At 41.9% G+C, this 26,641-nt stretch overlaps 1 protein-coding gene and 1 pseudogene across 1 annotated transcript; both read left to right on the plus strand.

Moving 5' to 3' along the window:
- Positions 1-6,225: 6,225 nt before the first annotated feature.
- On the plus strand, positions 6,226-7,277 carry LOC147627494 (uncharacterized; annotated as a pseudogene).
- A 9,123-nt stretch (positions 7,278-16,400) lies between these two features.
- Positions 16,401-17,238, plus strand: LOC147627495 (mavicyanin-like). Its single transcript, XM_086815082.1, has 2 exons — positions 16,401-16,649; positions 16,745-17,238. The coding sequence occupies exons 1-2, from the start codon at positions 16,496-16,498 to the stop codon at positions 17,164-17,166; spliced, it is 576 nt and encodes a 191-aa protein (XP_086671208.1). The 5' UTR covers positions 16,401-16,495; the 3' UTR covers positions 17,167-17,238.
- Positions 17,239-26,641: the final 9,403 nt, after the last annotated feature.

Raw genomic sequence — 26,641 nt, forward strand, 5'->3', positions numbered from 1 at the left:
TCTAGTTAGTCTTTTACCCAATTTGGGTTGAAAAAACAATGATATTGAGGACTCTTGACTTGACATTTGTGTGTGAATTTAATAATGAGAGTCAAAGAAAGAAAGCATGATGCCATGTGGCACACCGAGTGCTACATTATCACTTGAAAACAAAAATCTTAGAAAAAAATTTAAGGTTGCATGTGTGTGTTACCACGTGGCAACATAGGCCCATGTTACCATGTGGTACTAAGTGCCACATCATCACCCAAAAATATGTTTAAAAAAAGGGGTTATGTACCACATGGCAACACAGGTCCACATTACCATGTGGCATTGGGGGCCACATCATCACTATGAAAAAAAACTTGAAAAAAAGTTATGTGTGTGCCACATGGCAATGAAGGCCCTTGTTGCCCATCACTCAAAAAAAATCTTTAAAAAAAAATAGGGTTGCATGTGCCATGTGGCAATGCAGGTCCACATTGACACATGGCATCGAAGTTGAGAAAATACAAGATTTGAGAAGTTTCGGTGTGACAACATAGTGAGGACATGATTGACGAGCTAGCACATCCACATCGAGAAGTTACAATTGTGGCTCTAAGAGGCAAGGCTCAACGACACATGCTTTGATAAGGCTAAGGTAACATCTTGACTTGAAAACCCTTTGCCATGGGTGATTGATTTAAGTGGAGATTTCTATTAAAGAAATCTTGCTTAACCAACATTAGGATGTGCTTGTGCCATCCTCGCGTATTTGAGGCTAGTCTAGTATGGACTTTGGCACACCCATCTTCTAATGGTCCTTATGTTAAAACTTGAGCTTGCAACTTTGGGGCTTCTCCATGATTGTTTTGGATTGCCTTGTTCCATGGGTGATTGTGATTTAAGTGGAGATTTCTATTAAAGAACTCTTGCTTTTGGCTTTCCAACATTACAATGTGCTTGTGCCATCCTTATATATTTGGGCCTATAGTAAGGTCTTTTTCACACCCATCTTGTCATGGTCATTGTCTGTTGAGGGTATGTGATTTGCGATGAACAACCTTTGTGTCTCCTTGGTAGATTTCTTTGGGCCTATGCTTAATGTGATTGACCACTACCATGGGTTTTCTACATTGCCATCGGTTTACTCCCTTTATTGAATTTGATGGTTATTGTTATTCTTTATGTAGCAATTATGATTTATCAAATGTAGTGTTTGCAAAGATTAATGGCATTGTTATGTAGCTTAGGTTCATTAAGGTTTAAACCATATGTATGGTTTGCATATCATACAAAGGATGTTTTCCTCAAAATTCAAAAATAATATTTAAAGATTGAGAAGTTTACCCATACCCAAGAAGGAAAGATGTTAACCTATGATGGACATTGAGAAACACTATGTTTTACGTCATTAATATAAATATTCCGAGTCATGGGCCGGCGGCTTGTCGGCACCATATGTTAAGGATAAAGGGATTGGGTGATCGCCGATGAGAGGCACACCTTGAATACCAGTAGGATAAGGGTTAGGATCGGCCGACCATGTATGGGCGCCCATGTGTGAACGGCCAAGTCACCTATAAGAGTCAAATGTAACCCTAAAACCCTCATTCTCATGTGTTGAATACAAGAGTGCTCTTGCCTTATCTTCTTGGTTTCCTTCTCCTGCGTGTGTGTGAGAGAGAGAGAGAGAGTGAGTGAGAGAGCGATCGAGCACTGTGTAGTGGCACGGCGACGGTTTGAGGTGGTAGAGCATCGACGGCAGCTCCTTCACTGCGACGCGGGAATCCTTCACGGCGACGGTTTGAGTGGTGAGTGACACACCTTTGCATTCTGTTTGAGCTTGCTTTCCTGGTTGTATGCTTGCTTTCCTGGTTGTATGCTTGCAGCCATTCGTGGCTCGCATACGGTGTTCGGCAAGTCCCCAGCTACTACGACTTGTGCGACAAAAGCGCACATTTTTGGCGTCGCTGCCGGGGAGATGCCCTGCACCAAGCTCTAGTTTGCAGCTCGGGCTGCTGCGTGAAGTGAAATTTACACTGTAGGAAAGGCGACTGTGTGGTTGTTGTTGAGGTGTTTCCGTGTTCTGCAATCTGTTTCTGCAATTCTATTTTTTTTGTTATTTTTTCGCTCCGCGTGTGGGCGTGCGTTCTGTTCTCTGGTTTCCTACGTGTGAGGGGGGATTTCTGAATCCCTAGGCCTGCACTGTGTGCGAATTGCGCCGCGGCAAAGTCTGAACCCTAGAAAGAAACCCTAGAAAACTTATACTCAAAAAAAGAGAAAAAGAAAAAAAGAAGAAATTAATTTTGAAAAAAAATAAATAAATAAATTTTTTAAAGAAAAAACCAAACGTGTGGAGAGGAAAGATTTTTATTTGGAGAAAAATTTTTTGAAAAGAAAAACCCCCAAATGACCCCGACCACCACGGCCTTGGTCTTTTGATATATATATAGGAGAGTGAGTCTCCATAGCTTTCTTTCAAGTGAGAGCTTAAGGGAAGTTGAGCTCTATATGTAGCCCACTCCCCAAGGAGTGAAGTTAGCATGTGGGATAAAGCCTTCACCCTTTCCTCCACAAGCAAATAGGCCTTCACCCTTTCCCCCCCACAAGGAAACAGACTGTTTTGAGGACCACAGGAGCTCTGGATAGGCGAACATGGTGCTGTAAAGCACGCTAGGACAAGTAAAAACGGGGCGCAAAACACCTAAGAAACCACTTGTGTGGGCTTCAAGGGTAGTTACCAACGCACGTAGGGAACCCACGTCACATGCATCTACGCTCTGGTCGGGTGCTAGAGCCTGAGCCACTAGAAAGCATTTCAGTTTACGCAGGCTCACACCATCCCTCCACATTAGCATCTTGGCCTTCAATTGGAACCTAGGGAAGTGCAACCCAAGATCCACGAATAGCGGATAGTGATTCGTCCTCTGACTCAGAAGCCATGGAAGGGCACCTTACTAAGAACCCTGAGGAGACAAGCCAAAACATGCCAGTTTGGGTCCCACAACCCGGATCTAGCATGTTTAGTCGTCTAATAGAGACCTTTAGTAGAGCTACACGCTCTGAACATGCGACAAGCGAAGTAAATGAAGAAGGAGGGGTAGTAGATTCGCCATTCACATCTTATGTAGACCCTACCCTCCCAAAGAGTGTCCATGTGGATATTCTACCCACTTCGTTTAATGAGGGCCTACTGAGCTACCACCTTCCGACGCGCTTCCTAAAGTAGAGGTCCCTAGAAGTCAATCCATAAGAAGTGACATTGCATCCACTTCAAGAGAACCATTTGGCACTCCAAGTCTAGATGGGATATTTCTCAATGAAAATTGGGAATATGATCTACACACAGAGACTCTAACTGACCCATACACGGGTTACACATACCATGTAGGTTGCTTAGAAGTCACACGATCTACATCTAGCACCACTAATCTAGAGGAGCAACAACAAATGATATGTGAGGTTATTCATAGAATTATCCAAATTAAGAGGCAAAATAGGGGAGTGAACCTAGTTTCCACTGGCCCTATGAGATTTTTGGATACGGGCAAGGCCAAACAACCAACCCTATCACAATTGGAGACTCCCTCGGTGAGTCCCATAGACCCTTCGTATATTGTTTCGCCTGGAGTCTCAATGCAAGTTGAGCCCACGAGCAGTAACTTTAGCTTTCCAACCTTGGCTCAACTTTCCATTAGGGAATCCACAATGCCTACTCCAATGATGAGCATGACGGAAGGCGCACCTGTTACTGTTGTAGTTAGTACGACGCCGCTACCTAGTGGAACAGTACCTACAACAGTGCGTGCCAGTGCCTATCGACCATATGTACCTATCGCTACTCATGCTCATGTAGCTCCTATGCCTCTTAGTATGCCAATGGCGTATGCTCCACGACTACCTTATCACAACCCTTATCCAAGAGGAGCTAGGCCTAGTCACATATCATATCCTACGTCAGCTGCCTACATACCCAGACCAATGCCAACTCCTATCAACCAAGCTACCCCCAAAAGTGCCTCCACCAACTATGCCTGCTCACCTAGGTGATCTCGTAGCGCTTGCTCAGACGATCGGACGATCTATTGCGGAAAACATGCGGGGCATGCCTGAGAGAGAACCCAGAATCAAGGCGGTACAAGTGGCTAAGCTCACTCAAAACTTCAGTGGTAACGAAGATGTGAGGAAGCACATTGAAGTCTTCGAACACGTGTGTGATTCCTTGGAAGAGCACAATGAGCTGCATAAGTGTAAAGCCTTAGGCTTAACCTTGAGTGGGAAGGCCGGAGATTGGTATCGAACCTTAAGGATCGAAGAGCGTACTCACTATCCCACTCTCAAGAGATTGTTCTTAAAAGAATACATACGTGAGGGTGTGCTTTGGGGAGTAGCATCTCAACTCCAAAAAGCTGAACACGAGGAAGGGGAGTCAGTGAGAGACTTTATAAGTCGATTGAAGCATCTAATTTCTCGCTGCACTCCCGATGAGCGCTTCAATAATAACCAACTGCTCGACAGATTCATCCGAGGATTGCACCACGAGGACATATACAATGGCCTAGTCATTAGAGGTCTTACAACGTGGGAAGCAGTGCCAATGCAATCTAGTTAGAAGACAACTTGACGATTGCAGGTAAAAAGGTGTCTTCAGAGACAAAATCCGTTAGTTCGCAAGTATCTGGGCACCAGTCAATGACGGTAAAACCTATTGCCAAGGAGCCCAAGATATCCGAAATGTCTGTGAGTGACTGACCTTACTAAGGCTCTCCAAGAATACTTTAGGGGTAATCGAGCTCCTCAAAATAGCCATATGTACCCAAGAAGAGAGCAACAATGGTGTTCGGTTTGCTTAGGACCACATAGCACGAGTGAATGTCCCACATTCAGAGTCAAATTCAATGGGAATTGCAATGCATGTGGTAAGTATGGCCATCAATCTAAAGATTGCCTAGTACTTAAGCGTATGTTGGCAAATCAGGCACCACCTGCCTGGTTAAACACACCTCAAGTACCCGCGCTGATGCCTGCTCAACCGGTCGAGCAACCGTCATAGCACATAGTTCCAAGGAACCCGAATGTAGTCCAGTCTGTGCCGTTACCACCGCCAGTGCTAGGACCACAACCTCCACATCCAAGGATTACCCCTGTAAACCAGATGGGTTGTGAGTCACATAGTGCATGTGGGGATTATGAAGAGGAGATAGACCCCACTGTTCTATATGGGATTGATACATTTGGACTGATTCCCCAGTACTACATGGAGGATCATTTCGGGCAAGTCAAGCCTGTATATCAAGCGGCTGCTCTTGCCACAAGAGGGCAAAACCTTAATACCTTGGCGACGAGGAGACCACCTCTTCAATGCTACGATTGTGGTGGACCGCATCGTGTAGCAGAGTGCCCTAATAAGCTACAGAAGATCGCTACTCAGATGCAACCAAATCAAGGGAGCACATCGGGAATGCCAGTACTTACATGTAATCGATGTGGCATAGATCATTTGATCACTCAATGTCCACCTAATCCTAGTTCACCCAAGATTACGCCATTGAATTTGGTTGAGGTTACCAACCAGGCATGAGGAACCACACCCATTGTACCCGCGAATGTAGTTACACGGTCAATGCTTCAAAATCAAAACTACATTCTTGAAGAGAGTGATACTGCATCAATTGCTCAAGCAAAGAAAAAGAAAACACGGCAGAAGAGATCGCTTAATGCCACGAGCTCCAAGCCTAGTTCAAAGACTAACATAGGAACAGGAGACGACCCTGTGTATATGAATGATCCTGAAGATGATTCTGATTCAATAGAAACCATGGGGACCAAAGCCACTACCTTAAGGGAGGAACCCACTCGGGAGCTAACGAAGGAAAATCAAGTGAATACATAAATAAAGGGAAACAGAAGGAAACTTCCTCGGCCCCACAACCAAGTCAGTTAATGCCCTCTCAGCCACCGAAACTGACTGAGACTCCCCAAGACAAGCCACGTGGACCAAAAACCCTCAAGAAAAAGATTGGAACTTACCCAAACCCAGTTGAGGAGACTGAACAAGTGCAACACTTAAGGGGTTTGGTGGAAGAAACACAAAGAGAACTGGAGGCAAACCCGAGAAAAATCAAAATTCCAAACACAGTGTTTCCTACGCAAGTTCAACCTCACAGGAACCATAAACCGTTAGCTATACCTAGTATCATTCGGGAAGAAAGCGAGGATAGGATATCAGGAAGTGGGCAAACACCCTTTTTGCTGGAAAGAATGTTTAGTGAAAGGGAATGCCTGACCCCATCGAAGAGGGAGTGATTCCATCTTCACCAGTCCCTAGTCAAGGGGTGATATCTCGAAAAGTACCGTTGAATGTGTCCAAGCTAGATTTCATGTCCTTTGAAATTAGAACCACGATCATATCCAAGTTATACGGATATCTTGAGCTATTCTTAGCTCTTCGGGCATTTCTCAATATAGAACTAAAGGCGGGATTGCCACAATTTACAAATATTCATAGACCCGACACACTTCAAGATGAAGGGGAACATTGGGATCTACAACCCAACCTAGAGGAAGGTTCGGTCGTTGAAATACCTGTTAACAAGTTGGGACAGTACTTTGAAGGTGACGAATCTAATGCAACCCTCCCCATTACTACCAAGGGATTCACTCTAAAGGGAATCCTTGATGGTGGTGCTGGCATGAGCATTGTGACTAAAAACTGTTGGGAATCTATGGGAAGACCTCACCTCGAAGTCACAAACATAGTGGTTAAGATGGCAAACGGAACCATAGCTAAACCTATTGGAATGTTAAGGGACCTTAAGATCAAGGTCCTGGGATACAAGGTAAAACATACCTTCATTGTAATGGATTTCTCCAAGCATCCTATGTCATATCAAATGATCTTAGGACATCCTTTCATGAGGGAAGCACAAATGGTGCATGATTGGTCGAAAAACCATGTCTACCTACAATTCCAGGACTCTGTCATCCGAGTTGATCTTGAGAATGGTCGTGCACATCCTTTAGGAAGTAAGGTTATCATCGATAATCGATCGGATACTACTATTCACTCCTCCCCATTAAGGTATTTCTATACATGCAAAAAAGAGACAGATGATGGGAAAGATTCTCCTTATATGGATGTCCTACCGGGTATGACTGAGTCGGATAACATGGATTGGGTACACCTAGCGGCAACCATAGACACATGGGGAAATAGAGGCACAAGTTGGGTAACACCTGAGGGGCAAGATATGCCACCGTTAGTGCCAATAAACATGATAGGTGTTATGCACTTGACTCCTGATGGGTGACGAGAAAGCAGCAAACTCCACTGACACTGAAAGTGGCGAAGACTCTGACCAATGCAACTCTGAGTATGAATATCAAGAAGAAACTGACTCTGAGCCTGATGGGGGGGATGAATCAAATATTCACCCAAACGTGGAAGCAAGGTGCTCAAGGCCTAGGACAGTGACCTCCTATAGTTCATCCGAAAGTGAGGAGGACACAAGTGAAGATCGACCAAGTGAGTTCGAATCTGATAGAAATAGAAATCAAAAACTTGGTAAGAAGAAAACGAGACATAAGCACCAACGCTATCGAGCTAATGTACGAACTACAATAAACAAAGAGAGATCCACTACAGAATGGCTTAGTTATGTAGGAGCTATTGACACTCATCAGAAGATAGCGAATAATTGGGGACAATACCTCCAAAGTGTCATGTGGTGTATTCCGCAACCTCATGACGTCGCCCAATTAGAAATCGAAGAGAAGCCATACTGCAAGAAGGCGGCAAAACCAAGAGTTAGCTCAGCAACAAAAGGAGGCGGAATTGAAACAAAAAAGCTTGGCACAACAAGAACCAGTAGACTTACACCCCGCACCCGAGCATTTCAAATCATTCACCACAGGGGAACGTAAAGTGGTCTACACAAAAGCCCAACGAACGCCTACCAATGGGAGTAGCGGTGTCTACGATGGCCCTGCAGGTAGTTAAGGAGATAGACTTAGCAGATCCGGGTGAGGAGTCTAAACCAGTTTTTATTGCTCAAGACCTCACCAAGACGGAAGAAGCTACACTTAAGAAGCTTCTTAAAGAATTCAAGGACATATTTGCTTGGACATATCATGATATGAAGGGTGTTCCACCCTCGGTGGTGCAACACACGATTCCAATGATTAGCACTGCTAAACAAGTCCAGCAACGTCCCTACCCAATGAATCCTAAGTACGCAAAGATTGTACAAGAGGAAATTGAAAAGCTTGTAAAATGTGGATTCATATACCCTATTGAGCACTCAGAATGGGTTTCTCCGATAATCATCGTACCAAAGAAGAATGGGAAACTCAGAGTGTGCGTTGATCTCAAAAAGGTTAATGCAACCACCAGAAGGGATCATTACCCCTTGCCATATTCTGAACATGTGCTTGAAAGAGTGGCAGGCAAGGAGGCATATGGCTTTTTAGATGGATACTCGGGTTACAATTAGATCACAATTACAGTCGAGGACCAAGCTAAAACAGCATTTATCATCACGGAGTTTGGAGTGTTTGCCTTTCGCGTCATGGCTTTTGGCTTGACCAATGCACCTGCAAGCACGGCCTTTAAGGAATATCTAAAAGACTTCTGTGAAGCTTTCTTAGATGATCTTTGTGTTCATTCCTCTTGGGACGAGCATTTGATGTGTTTACGAAAAATATTTGAAAGGTGTAGATTATATCGCATCTCATTGAATCCTTTCAAATGCCAATTCTGGGTTAAACACAGAGTTATCTTAGGGCATATAGTGTCCAAAAATGGGATTTTCACTGACGAGAGTAAAATCAAGGTCATTCTAGAATTGCCCCCACCTACCAACTATAAGGGAGTCCAACGCTTTATGGGCCACATTGGTTATTATCGAAGGCTTATTCTATTCTTCGCTGAGATAGCTCGACCATTGTATAAGCTTCTCATCGAGTTTATTTGGACCAAAGAATGTGACCGTGCCTATGAGCTATTAAAGAAGGCCTTAGCGAGTGCTCCAATCTTGCGAATGCCTAACTGGGATTTAATCTTCCATGTGCATATTGATGCATCAAACTTTGCTATTGGGTGTGTGTTAACTCAACCTGGAGAACACAAATTAGACTACCCCATTAGCTTTGCCAGTCGCCAGTTGAACGATGCTAAGATGAACTACGCCACTACGGATCGAGAAGGGTTGGCAATGATATATGCAGTAAGAAAATTTTGTTATTACCTCCTTGCCACCAAGTTTGTTTTCTATGTAGATCATCAAGCATTGTTGTATCTAGTAAACAAACCATGCTCCACAGGAAGAATCACACAATGGCTATTGATTCTTCTTGAGTTTGATTTCACTGTTGTTGTGAGACCTGGCAAAAAACATGTTATGGCTGATCATTTGTCTCGCATACCTAATGGTGAGGCTCCTACAGGAGTTGATCTGACACTTCCCTGTTCATGGTGGAGACAATGCCTGAATGGAGTGAGAAGATTGTTAACTTTTTGGTTAATGGCTTTCCACCCAAGGAGCTTCGTAAAGATCTAGCGCGAAAGCTGATCAAGGAATGCAAACCGTATTGCCTGATAGCCGGGACTCTTTATAAAAGAGGAAAGGATGACGTTCTTAGGCGTTGTGCGCGAGAGGATGAGTATCTATACATTTTGCAAGAGGCACATATGGGCGTAGCCGGTGGTCACTTCTCAGGAGACTTAACTGCGAAAGATCTTACAATCAGGGTATTGGTGGCCCACTATGTTCCAAGATGCATCACTCTTTGTGAAGGGTTGCGATGAATGCCAACGATACAAGAAACCCCAGCGGAAAGATCAAATGCCCCTACATCCGATCAAAGTAAACCAACCATTTGAAAAGTAGGGCTTAGACTTTGTAGGTCCAATTAGCCCAACGACCCGAAACACACAATCTCGCTATATTATTGTGGGGCCACTGACTATATGACCAAATGGGCTGAAGCGAAAGCGACACGTAAAGCAGATGCAAGGATAACAGCCAAGTTCCTCTTTGAAAATATAATCACACGCTTCGGTTGTCCTTTTGAACTTGTGAGCGACAATGGTACGCATTTTATAAATGAAGTGATTAAGGAGCTCACAACAAATTTCATGATATCCCATCATAAATCTACTCCTTACTATCCGCAAGCGAATGGCCAAGCCGAGAGTACCAACAAGACCTTAATCTCTGTTTTGACAAAGACAGTTGAAGCTCATCGCATAGATTGGGATCTAAAGCTTACAATAGCTTTATAGACCTATCGTACTGCGTACAAAGTGGCTATTAATTGCACACCATTCAAAATGGTATATGGCCAAGAAGCGATCATGCCGTGGGAATTTGTCAATCCTAGTCTTTGTGTTGCTACTCAAGAGGGTTGGGATGGTAATCCCTTATTAGTAGAGTGTCTATATATCCTTGAGGCTAAACGAAGAAAGAGAATTGGCTGTATACAATGCCCTTGTGGAGAAGGATAGAAGGAAAAAATGGTTTGATCGCCACCTGAAGGACAAGGACATGAAGGTTGGGGATAAAGTCCTGATGTATGGAGTGCGCAACGAAAAGAAGAAGCTCAACTATGCTGGTAAGGGACCGTATAGAGTATGTGAGATTACCCCGCAAGGTACCATCCGAGTGGAGACTCTCGACGGAGTTGAAACCATTGGATTCCTTAATGGGAGTAAATTCAAAAGATACTATGACCCCCTGAGCCAAGAGGAGTTACATGCAATCCATCAAAAGAAGGCAGCTAAAGAACAAGCTGAGCTTAAGAAGATACAAGCAAGAATTAAAGCCAAAGAACGTCAACAACATGCTAGGCACCAACGAGAAGCCAACTTGGGAATTACACAAGCATTTTTCGAGGAGGCAGACGAGGATTCATTGGAATCTGACCCGCCTCTAAGATACCCAATTGAGTTACAGAGTCCTTACGGGGAGGTGCTGTATAATGCATTATTGGATACAGGAGCTCAACACAATTTGCTATCATATGGCGTGTGGTGTCAACTTGGAAAACCACCTTTATCCAAGAGTGCTATCCAAGTTCAAGGAATCAACAAGAAGAAAACCCCTGTCTCAAGAATTCTGCACACTCCGGTTACCTATAACAAGGGGACCGTAATTCAAAGCTTTTTGGTTATGCCTGCGGGTACCATGGAAGGGATTGTAAACTTAGGGCGCAAATGGATGATGGCCACCAAGTGCAATATCGATTGGGCAACCAGACGAGTCACAACGCAAGAACTAACACTAGGTCTGACCGCTCAAAATCCCGCACCTAAGTCATCCACTCAAATGTTAGATAATGAAAAATCACAAAGTCCAATGGCAAAACCATCTTTGATTGTTTGCCACCCCTCTAACACTTCAACACCAAGAGTGGAAACATGCAAGGTGGTCTCTAAAGCTCCGCTTACTATGCCGAAACATACATACAAATGGGTCCCAAAAGCTTCGTTAACAGCTACTTCCCCTGCTCAATCTCGTTCAGACAAGAAGCCTCGTAGGAGGAAAGCACATCCTCTTACCGTATCCTCAATAGTAGTGTGGTGACTGGTAGGTAGGTTAGTGTTTTCAATTTTTTTCTAGTTTGGATTCCTTAAACAAGTCTTTAATTTTTCAGACTGATGTGCCTCTCGAGGTATAGTGCTTGTTAGTTGGTTGTACAGGTTGAAAAGTTTGAGGTGGGTTTGCTTTCAAGTCCTAAGATAGCCGCAACGCTCATACATAAATATCTCATCAAATTGCAGGCATTTTTCTCATCAAATCAAGGAGATCTCCAAAATACAGGTGTAATTCTTCCATACCCACTCTCATTCGTTTTTACTGTTCAATTAATTGCATGAACTATAATGTATGACCACATGGAAATTGTCAATGTACTACTTAGTTTTTGAAGTTGCTTGACATGCTAGTGTAAATCATTAATGAGCTTAACTTTATTGGATATATTCCTAGGCAGCATGATGTCTTTAGTTAACCTTGGAATACGATTGTCTTAGGTCTAGCGTCAAACCATCTTAATGTTTGACACCTGGCCATGTGTGTGTTGACCTCTAGGACATAGCTTTTACCCCTTTGTCGAAAGGATGTAAGACAAATTATAGTTCAGGAGCGAAGATCAAAAGAAATAAATTTTAAAAAAAAGCCTACAATAAATGGCAATACAAGTCTATGATGTGCTTGAATGTTGGCCTATCGCCTTATTGATACTTGGTAGGCGAGGATGCCTTGGTTGGTAGGGGGTAGCCTTGTCTAAGGTGAACTAATAGATTCCTGGATAATGCCTTGTGTTAAACATGGTACCAGGATCGATGTTAGTTTTGCCTTAGGAAGGTCGCCATTGTGTGTAAAAATTGTCACGTGTATAAAGAAATAAAGGCAAAAGGCTCCTGTAACTCTGATGTTTCTTATGTCCCTAGGCTCGTGGTATTAACTTGTTCTTAGAGTAGACACAGTGTGGTCATCTGTTTATTTATTAAGCTTGGTTATTTTCCTTGACTTAGGCCAGTTATAAACCTTGATTAACCTTTGACACCTTCCTAACTCTTGATTTACTTTCAATAATTTTAAACTCCTGTTAATTTGCTACACTAGCTCATTCATGTGACCCCTTAAACTAAGTTCTCACAGCAATATCCATTGTGGTCTAACATGCTTGAATTTATACACTTTATATCTTTTGAATTCCAACATACTTTCACTCTACTTCCCTGTTTTGTAGACGGTCTAACACAACAAACCTATCGAGCTTACCATACTATAGCTTCCGAGGATGGAATCTACATCAGGAAGGGGGGCATGTTAACCTATGACGGACATTGAGACGTACTATGTTTTACGTCATTAATTTAAATATTCTGAGTCATGGGCCAGGCTTGTCGGCACCATATGTTAAGGATAAAGGGATTGGGTGATCGCTGATGAGAGGCTCACCTTGAATATCAGTAGGATAAGGGTTAGGATCGGTCGACCATGTATGGGCGCCCATGTGTGAACGGCCAAGTCACCTATAAGAGTCAAATGTAACCCTAAAACCCTCATTCTCATGTGTTGAATACAAGAGTGCTCTTGCCTTATCTTCTTGGTTTCCTTCTCCTGCGTGTGTGAGAGAGCGAGAGAGCGAGAGAGCGATCGAGCACTGTGTAGCAGCACGGCGGCGGTTTGAGGCGGTAAAGCGGGCGACGGCAGCTCCTTCTTCACTGCGATGCAGGAATCCTTCACGGCGGCGGTTTGAGCAGTGAGTGACACACCTTTGCATTCTGTTTGAGCTTGCTTTCCTGGTTGTATGCTTGCAGCCATTCGTGGCTCGCATACGGTGTTCGGCAAGTCCCCAGCTACGACTCGTGCGGCAAAAGCGCACAAAAGAAAAATTCATGCTCACTAATTGAAATTTGAATATTTTCATCCATAATAGGATGTTTGGCATAATAAAGGTTAAGTAGTTTTTTCAAACTTTAGTTTATCCAACATGGGCTTAAACGAGGGTATGTAGCAAAAAATATGGGTACGCATGTGTGTTTTTGAGCCCAATAAGGGTCAATGAGAAAGAACTAAAATTGGTCAACTGGAATTAACCTCATTCCATGTTTGTGAGGAGAGGTTAACTTTGCAATAACTAGATTTAAAAAAATTTGATCTCTTTGACCTCAATCCATGTTTGAAAGGAGGGGTTGAGTTTGAAAAAACTAGCAATTTTGTTATTTCCCACACCAAACTGCAAGGTGCAAAGTCTATATGATATTTTTTTCAGTACTCTCTTCTACAATGTAACACTTGTAGGATAAACATGTTTTTTTTTAATCTTCAATCTCAACGTTAGGAGGGGTCAAGTTTACAAATAGAGATTCTTAATTATATTGGCTCTTCATTTAAAAAAATCCCAAACATTGGCAACAAAAAACTTTCATTGAGGGCCTATGGAGATATGCCATCAATGTCCGAATCACATTTGAACACAACAAGAAAGATATGGGTTGCTTGCCACACATTTGTCCATGCATGATTCGATTTTCATGCCTCTTCAGCACTGTTTGGGCCACGGTTGGAAATTTCTACCATTTGGCATGCTCGTGCATCTTTTTCGAGAACCCGGATTCGGACAGTTAGAAGTTGAGGATCCGAGACCCCATCAGAGAACACACCACACGGACTTATGCTAGGGAAGTTGCTCTATGTCCACATCACTCCGTGCATGGATTTTGGCATCTCAATCACTTCTCCCAACGTGTCAAAGTTGGGTCCCGAGACGAAGATAGTGCAAAATCGCCATAACAGAGTTTCGGATCCGAAATGAGTCTGAAATGCATCTGAACGCAACAAGAAAGATCCGGGTTGCTTGCCACACATTTTTCCTTGCATGATTCGAATTTCATGCCTCTTCTGCCGCGTTTGTGCCACTGTTGAAAATTTTTGCCATTTACCACGCTCGTGCAAATTTTTCGAGAACCCGGATTCGGACAGTTAGAAGTTGAGGATCCGGGACCCCATCAGAGAACGGACCACACGGACTTGTGCTAGGAAAGTTGCTCTATGTCCACATCACTCCGTGCATGGATAGATGGTAGACATCTTTTATAAGAGCTAAAAATAATTAAAAAGTGAGTGGATATGGACAGTGTACAAAGGCCCTAAGGCCCGAAATTCGGTGGCAGAGTGTAATGGTGTGTGATGAAGTCTATAAGGGCTTTTGTAACCCAAATGTATAATAGGATAAATGTATTGGCATGGTGTGGGCTCTTTGACTTACACCTCTCATGTGTGAAAGGATATGAGAGTGAAAGAAAGAAAGTTGCACTATCTATTGGGAATTATACTACGTAATAGGTTAAATCACTTAGGACTTATGCACATACCTCCTTTGCTATATGTGCATATGGATTTCTTCTATTTTCATCATAATCTCAAGTATTTCTCATGTATGTTTGATGCCCATCAAATGGATGCTAGATTTGGACTTTATGTGTTGGTTCCTTGATCTTTGGTCTAGATCCATTTCAAGACTAAAATTGGTTAACTGGCATCAACCTCATTCCATGTTTATGAGGAGGGGTTAAGTTCGCAACCGCTAGATTTTTTTTTTAATAATGATCTCTTTGACCTCAATCCATGTTTGAAAGGAGGGGTTGAGTTTGAAAAAACTAGCAATTTTGTTATTGCCCACACCACCACAGTACAAGGTGCAAAGCCTATATGATATTTCTTTCAGTACTCTCTCCTAAAATGCAACACTTGTAGGATAAACATGTTTTTTTAAAAAATCTTCCATCTCAATGTGAGGAGGGGTCGAGTTTACAAATAGAGATTCTTAATTACATTGGCTCTTCATTTAAAAAAAAAATCCCAAACATTGGCAACAAAAAACTTTCATTGAGGGCGTATGGAGCTAGGCCATCAATGATAGATGGTAGACATCTTTTTTATGAGCTAAAAATAATTAAAAAGTGAGTGGAGATGGGTAGTGTACAAAGGCCCTAAGGCCAAAAAATCGATGGCAAAGCGTAATGGTGTGTGATGGAGTCTATAAGGGCTTTTGTAACCCAATGTATGATAGGATAAATGTATCATGTGGCATGGTGTGGGCTCTTTGACTTACACCTCTCATGTGTGAAAGGATATGAGAGTGAAAGAACGAAAGTTACACTATCTATTGAATCATGACTTGTCTGAAGTCTTGTCTGAAGTGGGGTTGTTAAATTAAAAATACATCTCTCATTGCCCAAGATGACACAGAGGCTAGTGTGAGCGGCCACAAGTAGCACAAATTGGGAATTAGGCTACCTAATGCCAAAAAATAGGTGTCTAAGCAATGTAATATTGTGCGATGGAGTGTGTGTCAGCACTATCTCCCATGCCTAAGGGGTTTTTACGACCCTGTGGGAGATAGTGCCAAGGAGTGTGTAGGACAAATTTATCAGATATGGGCCAGTGCTCGAAAAACCAAGCCTTTTATCATCGGGTGGTGGTAGCTCAATTGTTAAGGTGTTTGGTTTATATGCTCGAGGTTATGGGTTCAAACCTTGCTGGCTACCCTGAATGATGCTACCTTGTAATGTTGCCCATGGGTGTGTGTGGGGTATGGTATTTGTAAAATGGCATGCAAGCCTGAGAGGAGTCCCCTCATCAACTATGAGTTAGTTGCGTAAATTTTTTTTAAAAAAAAGAAAAGAAAAACCTATCCTTTTGACGTGCAATTTTCTAGGCTGATATTAAAAAATCCCAATTGGAATTAGGCATTGCCTTTTTTTTCTTTGGTCAAATTTTATATATTCTAGTTATAATCCGGGCATTTGGGCTATTTTTCAGCTGCTAACTCTTTTGTTGAAAAAAAAGAATGATATTGTGGCTCTTGACTTCCCCTTTGTGTGTGACTTTAAGCCTGAGAGTCAAAGAAAGAAAACTCAAAAGTGATGACTAGTCTTGGTTGAATTATGAATACATCCCCAATCGGCTGGTGTAGGTGGGTTACTCACAAATAGGGGACTCTGTGCCCGGTCGCGATGGGGCATATGTTGGCTCCTCTGGTGTTATTTGTGCTTTTGCAGGGCGCTGAGGCAACCACATGGAGGGTGGGCGGCAGCAAAGGCTGGGAGTTGAACGTGGACTACTCGCAATGGCTGCAAGGCAAGGTCTTCGAGGTGGGCGATGTACTGTGTAAGTCCCATCACGCTCTTCTGAGTAGTTTGTCTGCAGCACAAATATAAATGCTTGAAGCTCTTGAGAGAGAGAGGAGATTCGTGTTCTCGCAGGGTTCACTTACAACAAGACCAAAGAAAATGTGCTGGAAGTGTCGGAGGCGGACTACAGCACCTGCACAGTCGCAGAGCCCATCGCTTCCTACAGTGACGGCAACACCAGCATCGCCCTTCACAACAGCAGTACCCGCTACTTCATTAGCGGGGAGCCCGGCCATTGCTTGGACGGCATGACGCTCGAGATCCAGATGGGCGCCCGCCCATCGCCTGCACCGGCACCCGCGCCTGCGTCCATCCCGCCTCCCACACCGTCTTCTCTCTCCAGTCCCAGCGTCCCACAGCCTAGCCCGCCTCCCCTCCCACAAGATTCGCCCCCACCTTCTCTCCCAAACTCGGCCAAACCCCACCGCATGTCCTCCGTAGCCTCCATCGCCACCGCCATCGGAACAGCCCTCCTCAGCTCCTTCATTCTATGATTATGATATGAACAGATTGTTATTATATGTCTAGAGCACAAGTCGTAATGTTTTTTCCAACATTTCAACCTAATCTCTTTACTCCGTTGCCATCGCCGTGTGAACGTCTCCTGGGCTTGGTTTTTTATACGTTTCATGAGAGAGAGAGAGAGAGAGAGAAAGAGAGGTCATATGCTGATGTAAGAGCTACTTCATATGCTGATGTAAGAGCGAAAGTAGAGGCTACTTCATATGTTCCTTCCTAATAATTTAAGAGCCCAGCCATGTAAACACCTATATTGCCTTTGCGAAGACATGTCGCATCCTGGTGCTTATGGCTTTGGGAGAACAGTCCGTTGGTCCACATATTGTGGGACCCCGTAGAGTGGCAGTGGAGAACTCAAAGCGTTGCCTTCCATCTTTATAGGCATTACGTAGCACACCCACCAAACTTTTACATTTTAATTTTGTCTTTTTTTATAAAAACCACCTACACCCAAGGTCGCTTTTGGCGTCGTGTTCGTTTTTGGGTATTTTGGTCGTAAAATACCACCACTTATTTCGAGTGATCAAGATTAAATGTGAAAAAACAGGTACTAATTCTACTAAAGCTGTATTTTGAAGGGTGACCTAACCTGTCAAAAATCATCCTTGCCTATACCTACACACCATCAATCCCACTAATTTTGGCAATTAAAAGTTTCGTTTATTTTGCCTACCACATGAATTGAGAAGAGCGAGGTACCTTTTCTTGAATTCTACTGTCATTTCACTTCCTATTGTAATGCTAGCCTTGAAGCTCAAGCTTTGGGCCTATGGGAATAGTGCTTGTGCTCCTAGCTTCTCTACGTTCTCGAGGTATGGGAATGCACTTGAAGTAATTTAGAGGCTATCACTAAGGTTCATGTTGAGGGTTTGTTAAAAAAAAGATTGTTACACGCACCCTAGGCAGGTCACAGTTGCACTACAATGCTCATGGTCAACATTAGGAGTCTCTTTCTAGCCCACCTTTGCAAAATGAGGCCTTAGGTGGGTATTTATAGTGCTTCAGGGGGTCTCTTTTGAGCCCACCTTTGCAAAAGGGGGCCTTAGGCGGCTGTTCCAAACTTTGGCTACGTAAACCAATAAGATTTTTTAAAAAAACTTGGAATTGTATAACTATTGCTTGAGGTTCATTTTTCTAGGCTTGAAGTAAAGCCTTCAATTTTCCTCATCATGATTCATAGGGTGGAGTAGGGCATTAGAAAAGACATGGATAAGGTCTAGCAATGTGTCCAACAAAAAATGGAACGCCATCAAGGCCTTCCTTCTATAAAGTTCAACTAAAAACATTTCCCCTAAGGAGATCCTTGGGGATAAGGAAAGCCAATTAAGCACTTTTAGTTGATATCTTTCTTTAGTCATAACTTAACACTACCTAGTTTAATTATTCTATTTAAATTAGCCATTTTTTTCCAATATCCTGGTCCCTAGAAAGAGTGCAATGGCAAATACACATTGGGTAATATTTTCCAATGTGTCATGCACACTTAATATTTTGAACACTCTTTGGTGATGTTTGCTAGTTTGAGATATTTTGCCCTGTCTTGCAAAGCTTAACATAGCCTTTATTTCGTTATGCCCTAGAAAGGTTGCATCAAAATATGAAGGTGAGATTTTCTTTTAAGTGAATCTCCTTCTCATTACACTAAACAAACCCAACTTCCTATTGGTGATTGATTAAACATAGAGCATCTATTGTGACTCAAGAGCATGTTGTTTGCCACCATTAGTCCCCTTCAAATTCTCATGCGATTTAGTTGTTCACAAATGCTTTTGCCTCCCTTTGTAAAGCACTAATACTCTTGCTAGTTGCAACGCACAATCCTCCACATAAAAAAGCTAAAAGTAAGTGATAGTATAAATATATGGTATAATGTGCCCATTCAAAATTTTCAAGTACTTTCTAAATGACTAAATGTGCTTTTGCAAGGAATTGTTTCAGTGGAGATAATCTACATACTCAAAATAAGACTGTTAAGATATTAAGCTCAACATGAGCTGACACTTACGAGGTGCCTGCATGATCGTTCGACTTTTATATCACTAGCGAGTTTGGTAGCTGGCACCGACATATCTTCGCCAGAGATTCTACAACTGGACTACACTGACTAGTCCACACCTACCCACTCCACTTAGCATGTTCACATTATGGACCGCTTGTATATACTCTGCCACTACACCCCTGTCATGAATGTGTGTGTGTGTGCTTTGCAAGAGCTCAAGCTCTCTTCTCCCCTGCATCTTTCATGGTATTAGAGCATGGTTCATGCTAAGGGTTGAGCGGCGACAAGCAAGAGAAGCACAGGAAGTGGTACGAGAGTAAGAGATTCATCTACTCTTCCCCCTTTGTATTGACTACTACACCCTTGTCAGGAGCTCTTCGGGAGGCACTGCTGGCAAACAAACTCTGATTGAGAAGCTTTCTTCACGGGAGGAGAGCTATAGGGCAACTATATCATCTGTGTTGGACAGCATTTTTTGAGCCAGAAACGCGTTTCAAGCATGTCTGGATCTCCGTTTTTTAGTTTGAAAACGTTCATCGGTACCGTAGGTAAGTTTCAATTCTCTGCAAAAATCTGCTTTTGGAACTGCAGGAAGGGTGATTGGTTGTGCAGACAGTGTGTGTACTGCAAAGAGGTCTTAAAGTTGCCATTGGGTGTATGTATGCAAATTAAAGTCAGTGGTTGTGACAGTTTGGGTGCAGTATAGTACCGCTGCAAAGAATACATCAGTTTGTGCAGGTCAAACAAGAGTGTTGTTTTTGGTAAATTTATGTTACAGACAAGATGTCGAATGATGGAATAAACCAGATTGTTGTAGAAAAGCTTGACAAGAACAACTTCCATGCTTGGAGGTTTAGATTGACAAATTTTCTAATGGGAAAAGGTTACTGGGACTACATTAAAGGTGAACATGAGGAGGCACCAGAGATACCAAAGATAAATCCAACTGCTGCAGATGTAAAAGAATTCAAGGATTGGAATCAAGGAGCAAGGAAAGTCATGTATTGGCTTTCTATCAGCATACAAGACACTATTATTAGGCATATACAGGATGCCAAGTCACCTAAGGAGGCATGGGACACTTTGGTGAAGCTGTATGAAACCAACACCAAGGCACGAAGATTCAGTTGAAGAATGAGCTTCATACTGTGGAGAAGAAAAATATGTCTGTGAATGATTATGCCTTGAAGATCAAGGGCATTGTGGAATCCCTTGCATCGATTAGTGTTCTGTTGATAATGATGATAAGGTGGAAGTGTGCATTAGGGGCCATTTGAACATATTTTGGGCCTTATACTAATGAAAGTAATTAGTAATGGACTAATAAGAATAGAGGAGTGTGCATATTTGGTCTCCTTTGTATATAGGGAGAGAGACTAGGCAGTAGGGAGGGGGACTAAGCTTTTGGCACTTATAATTACATTTGTCTTCTATACAAAGTAGGGGGTTAGAGTAGGTAGGTGTGGTCCCACAATTTTTGTGGCTCATTATTCCAAAACAGTCACTTTTCCCCCCAAAAAACTAATCTCAAACTTGATTATAGACCAAAATCTCATTCTCAAGTCCGCTTAGCTTCTTGAACATCCAAACTATACTCTCGTTAATCTCCTCCCTTCTTTCATCTCTTCATTCTCCAAGGCTCCTCCAAAACCCTAATCTACAAATCTCATTCTAGAACATTCACCCAATCCTAACCTTTCGCACAACAAGCTTCACCTTTAGCTTCAGGTTGATATGGCTGCACCAAGAAGACCAAAAGATGAGATTGAGGAGATATCGCTCCACAATAGGAAGGACGACGATGGTGCTTGGGTGGGAGAGGCATTTCGCAAGGGTTCTTGGGGTTATCAACAGCCTACTGCAATTGGTCCCCATCGAGTTCGACGGCGAGATGTGATGGAGCTTCATTGGAAAGGTTGTTTACAGGGTTTCAAAAAGGCGAGCAATGGAGAACTAGTGGCCATGGTACAACACGTTTACACAACACGAGATATCCATCTTCGCCAACAAACTAAGTTTCCATGCAACTGTAAGTATCATGAGTTTGAAAGGAGAATATGATTTCATGATTGCCAGAAGTTTCTTTCTTTCTAAGTCATCTTATTTCTTGTTTGTAGACATTTTCCTCTCAAACTTGGTAGAGGAGCAGCCATTACGTAGTCTTACTGGAACATTTCACACATTACATGGAGATATCGGTGAAGCAATGTTTTCTTGTAGAAACAGTGCAGAACTTCTCAAAGAAAAAGTTTTCTTTTATCGGCACTCCTATGTGGTTCCAAGGCATGATGGTGGTTTTGGTAAGTTACAGATGATAACATCTCCCCCCCTCTCTTCTATTGAATGGCCAATCCCAGATGCTTGGACTGTAATGGTCATGAAATCAAAGATGCTTTGTGATATACAAGGTCTTTAAAGTTTGCAAAGCCCTCTCGATCTGTGGGTCTTAGTTGGGTATGCCAAATACATCTTTTTGCTAAGATGTTCAATCAATTTACCTTCTCATAAACATCTACCATGTTTGTGTGCAAGAAAGTACTAGGTGATGACATGGTTGCCTTGCTTGGAGAGCACTGGAGTATTGTAGAGGGGGTGCATAAAAATGACACATTCAAGTGTAATATAGTAGACTCTAGTGTTTCATTTCGGTATCTCAAAGCTCGTTCCACGTTATACATACGCTTTTATTATGAGCGGTGGATGAAAAAGAACAGGTATTGGGTTTCAATGCAGGCAGATGAACAAGTTGTTTTACCTGTTGATATACAGTGTTCGGTTGCCAAGTGGTGTGGTGGAAGTTGTAAGTGCAAGTAGACATTGGAGCCTCCTAAAGATTAGGGAGCACCTTCAAATCGTAGGAGGTGAGGATATTAGCAAGGCACAATTCAAGGTGAATAATAGGAAGATTCATAAGCGAATGGAGCTGATGGCCTTGGTAGATACCGACTGGGAGGCTGAGGGTATATCGATTAGTTGATGAACTTCTCTAAGACAATACCTTCCAAGCTTCCTTTTCAAATAATTTTTGTAAAATCTTTTATGATTTACCAATCAAAAGTGCAATGTGTATTTAATATATTTTCTTGGATTGTAGAAAGCTGTCCCATGGATGCGAATTCTTATAACACATGAATGGTCAATTCATTGTAGGCTTTACATTGTAGGCTGGGAAAATGGTTTTATGGCACACAGGATTGGAGATGACAGTTGTTCAAAACTAGGGTGGTTTTATGGCACACGGGATTATAGAGCATGGTTTTCAGCAGTATATAAAGACATCCTTCATATGAAAGTTGTGACATTATTTCTTACTCATAGCTCATAACAAAAGCCAGCCTCCCATGGATGTGAATTCTTCTTGCGAGCGATAAGGATGCTCCTATAGCAAGGTTGCTACGCCCCCCTCTAGCCTCACAAGATGACTCAGTGTATTCCTCTGTTGGGGATACAGATGATAAATATGTCGTGTACTCTGAAAACAGACAGAAAGACCTTGAAGATGTAGAAAAACTAATTAGCTGAAGCCAAAGACGTGTATCAAACGATCCTTCAGAAGACCCAATACCAGCCAACTGAAGAAAAGCCTACTCAGCAGGATGATTAGGAATTTTAGGAATGTTTTGTATTGAGGACTTGGGCTCAAAACAATTTGTATCTCAATGTTACTTTAATGGAAAATATCTTGCGACATTTCAATTTATCTGTGTACTTGTATTATACTTTGCTCTCTCTCTCTCTCTCTCTCTCTCTCTCTCTCTCTCTCTCTCTCTCTCTCTCTCTCTCTCTCTCAATTTTTTTGTAAATTGTTTTTAAAGCTATCTTAAATTGCTAAAATAATGAGGGGTTCAATAAGAATTTCGGATATTTAAAAAAACAAAGATATGAGAAAAAAGCTCGTATCGAGAAGAATCTTTACAAAATGAAATGCACTAATAAAGATCTGCAGGCTAGGGCTGCTGGGGCTGCTGGGGCTCCATGCCCTCAGGATTCTCTATCTCTGGCCCTGCATCCACATCCTTTTCCTGGTTCTCTTCTGTAGAAGCCTTCTTGCCTGCAAATCGAAGCTTCTTCTTCGGAGTACCCTTTTTGCCAACCTTCTTAAGGGTTCCTTGCTCTTAAAGATAAAATGCTTAAAAGGTAAATACATAGGCATTCTTTTCTTCTTTGATGTAGAGGCTTCACCTGTTCGACGTGGCGAGTCAAGGTCTTTCGGTGTAATTGCATTGTTAAGTATAATATTAATCACCTTCGCCCGCACGCTCCACACCCAAAAATCAGGTGCACCAAGAGACTGCATTAAAAATAAAAATGGCTCAAAATTGAATATTGTAAAATAGGTGAAAGCAACAAAAATGGGAGAACGAGTAACGTAACTTACAATGCTATTAAGTTCAGTGTACTTGGAAAGAATGAATTTCCATACATTGGAAATAACATGCCACCCACAGGAGTGTGCATCCTTTTGAAGAGGAACGGGTTGATTTAAGAACTTATACTATGTCTCCTTTTTTAACTGAGGATACAGAGCTTCAATGGTAGCAACCGCTCTCTTAGATGCCCTATAACAAAATTTCAATGTTCAAAATTAAAAGAACTTAAGTAGTATGGTACAAATCATACAAAGTAGTACTTACAATTTACATTCTCCATGCATTCCAACCATGCTATTCGTGAATAGAACTCGACACTTCACAAAATTAATAATGCAGTCACTCCAGTGCCCTCTGCCATTTGAAAAAAATAAATCTAAATAATGATAAAAACTATAAAATAAATACATGAGATTATATTAACAACAATGATAAAACATAAAATAAATAAAGTGGGTGCTTACTTCTCTATGGCAGAACCGCAAAGCAGCACGCCCTTGGATTCAGTCCTTTGAAATATGGAATAATATCTTAGGTGGTCCTCCTGGGGTCCGAAAGGACTAATGACATAAGGGGATCACAAATGAATATCTCCTTTGCCTGGTTTGGCAGAAGGGATTTCAAAAGTGCCCTAAAATTGAAGAAAAGCTTTAGAAAAAAGGATAATACATACAAAGCTTTAGAAAATACAGAGCCTTATATGGATGAAAGAAATACAGACCTTAAACATATAAAGATGACACTGTCATTAATCTCCCTTTGCTTGTCCATGAGCATATAAATATCTGAGGGAGCGATCTGCAAGTAATCATCTTCCATTATGAAGGATACATTACAAATGAGTTGCCCAAGTACTTTTGCAAGCCTCTCATCATTCTCTTTCTCTAACTGTAAAAGGTTGGATAAACTCTCATCCACTTCAGACTCTCTTACATCAACATTTTGTTCTCTTTTCTCACCCTTCAAGTCTTTCTATCTTACCAACCTCCGAGTCCTCCGTAATGGACTTGGGGACGTGACTTCTTCAACCTTAACGTCATCTTTCTTTTTCCATTTCAAAGAAGGAGGAATAGCTAGGATCTCAGCTGCCTTTCTATCTCTAAATGGCAAGGGAGTAATAATTTTATCAAACCTATACCTGACCCTACTGCTGCTGACAACAACTGTCATGATCTTTCCTGTGGGTTCGACCGGGGGAACTAAAGGAACTTTTTTGACTATCTATTTTGTACAAGCCATCATCAACGATACTGAAATCATTATTGATCAAAAGGGTGCATTGCAATAAAGATAGAAATCACAAAAAAAATTCCCATCCACAGTGCGATAAGCATGTTCAGACAGAGAACAAACTTCCTTATCGGACCATGGGAGGTGACTTTCAGAAGCGTGCAGTAGAGATAAAAATCACACAAAATTTCCATTTTCCCTTCCACGGTGCAATAAGCGAGTTCGGACAATATGATGTGAAGGTCTGTAGAACAATGCTCAGCTACAAAGCCAATTCTACTGTAGATAATTTTGACTTTCTGGATGATGGTTGGGACATAAAAACCTACAATAAAGTCTATTGTGAAGTGGTACCAAACTCAATTACAATCAAATATATGATTGCGACTCATAATTTCATATTCTCTTTTTACTACAAACGCAGCAGGCTTATTCAAAATCAGTTGGTCCCAATGGATCAAGACCTAAAATCTTTTGGTGATGAAAATGAATTGGTTGATATTAAGGTTTACGAATATGGATTGTTGTTAGGTGTTATTCGATTAGATAGTGCTGCACGCTTACACAATTACATCATGATGTGCTCATGGAGACAGTAGGCAATGTTTCAGGAAGCTTCTCATTTATTCTGAACAACAAAAAGGTAAATGAAATAACTTAAGCTTGCTTAGTATCTGACTTTGTCATACATATATCTAAAACATCACAATAGGTACTGCCATCGAAGGGAGAACAAGATACAATGCACATTACTCTGACCCTGTTGTCTTCTTTCTTGCTTGTCCCGTTGTCGGGAAGTGTGCGGAGTAGCCAGGAAAGTACGAGACTTCTAGCTGTGAGAGTTGGTGCCGAACCTAACAAGGAAACTCACATTCAAAATTTCCCAAAAAGCATAGGACAAATCCATCCTTGAATTCGTGTTTCAATTGCTTATTCCTTTCCAAGCATAGATTCACTGGCTTCTTTTTCCAAAACTTTCCAGCTAATCACATGTAGGCATAACATAATTTTTAAGTATTTCCAACATACATGTGACCCCTTTCATTCCATACATCCACTGTCACCATTCCCAACATCTCATAATGTTCTTTATCACCTGAAATCCTGTTTATAAATTTCAACAACTCACAAGTACAAGACAATATATGGCATATCTATAACATGTTCTTATGGTTTTAAGAAATTTCGAAGCTTGCACTCTGGTTCTATTAGGGTAGAAACAATTCAGATATCCAGTGCCTTAATATCACAACTCATCGTATCCGGGCATTCATGATTTACAAAACCTCAAAAGTTCGAAAGGTCTTATGATTTTACAAAACCTCTAAGGTTTGAAAGGTAATCAAATAAATAAACTAAAGAAAAACACGACTTATCTGAAAGCATTATTGTGAATTTTTCCCGGATTTTTGCTATTTCCCACTCAATCTTTTTGCTGCAGACAGCGCACAGCCGGCGCTAAACTGGTTTTTCTGAATTTGTTAAAAGCATATCAATTGGTAGTAGCCAATTTGCTCTCTATTTCAAGCCCCAACACGCTTCACACAGTCGCTGACTACTTGAAACCAAACGTACTGGTCGAATGGACGCTGTTCCCCTATCTCTGCAGATTTTTTTCTCCACACTGGTTCGCCGCCGTCTGCCTCCGGCTCTTTTCTCCTTTTTCCCGCGGAGAACTCGCGCCCCTTACCATCTTTTTCAGCTATACATGCGGGAGTTTCCAATGAAAATGGCTGCGCTCGCATTTTCCTCCATGCTATCTAGAAAACTCCCAAATAAAAGAAATGTATTTTCTTTTTCCACGTATGTTGCTGGTCACGTATGCTTTGTTTCTAACCTTAGCATTAAGGT

Source organism: Cibotium barometz, chromosome 20, assembly GCF_041138505.1.
Source record: "Cibotium barometz isolate CiBa-2024 chromosome 20, ASM4113850v1, whole genome shotgun sequence".
In the NCBI taxonomy this organism is placed as follows: Eukaryota; Viridiplantae; Streptophyta; class Polypodiopsida; order Cyatheales; family Cibotiaceae; genus Cibotium; species Cibotium barometz.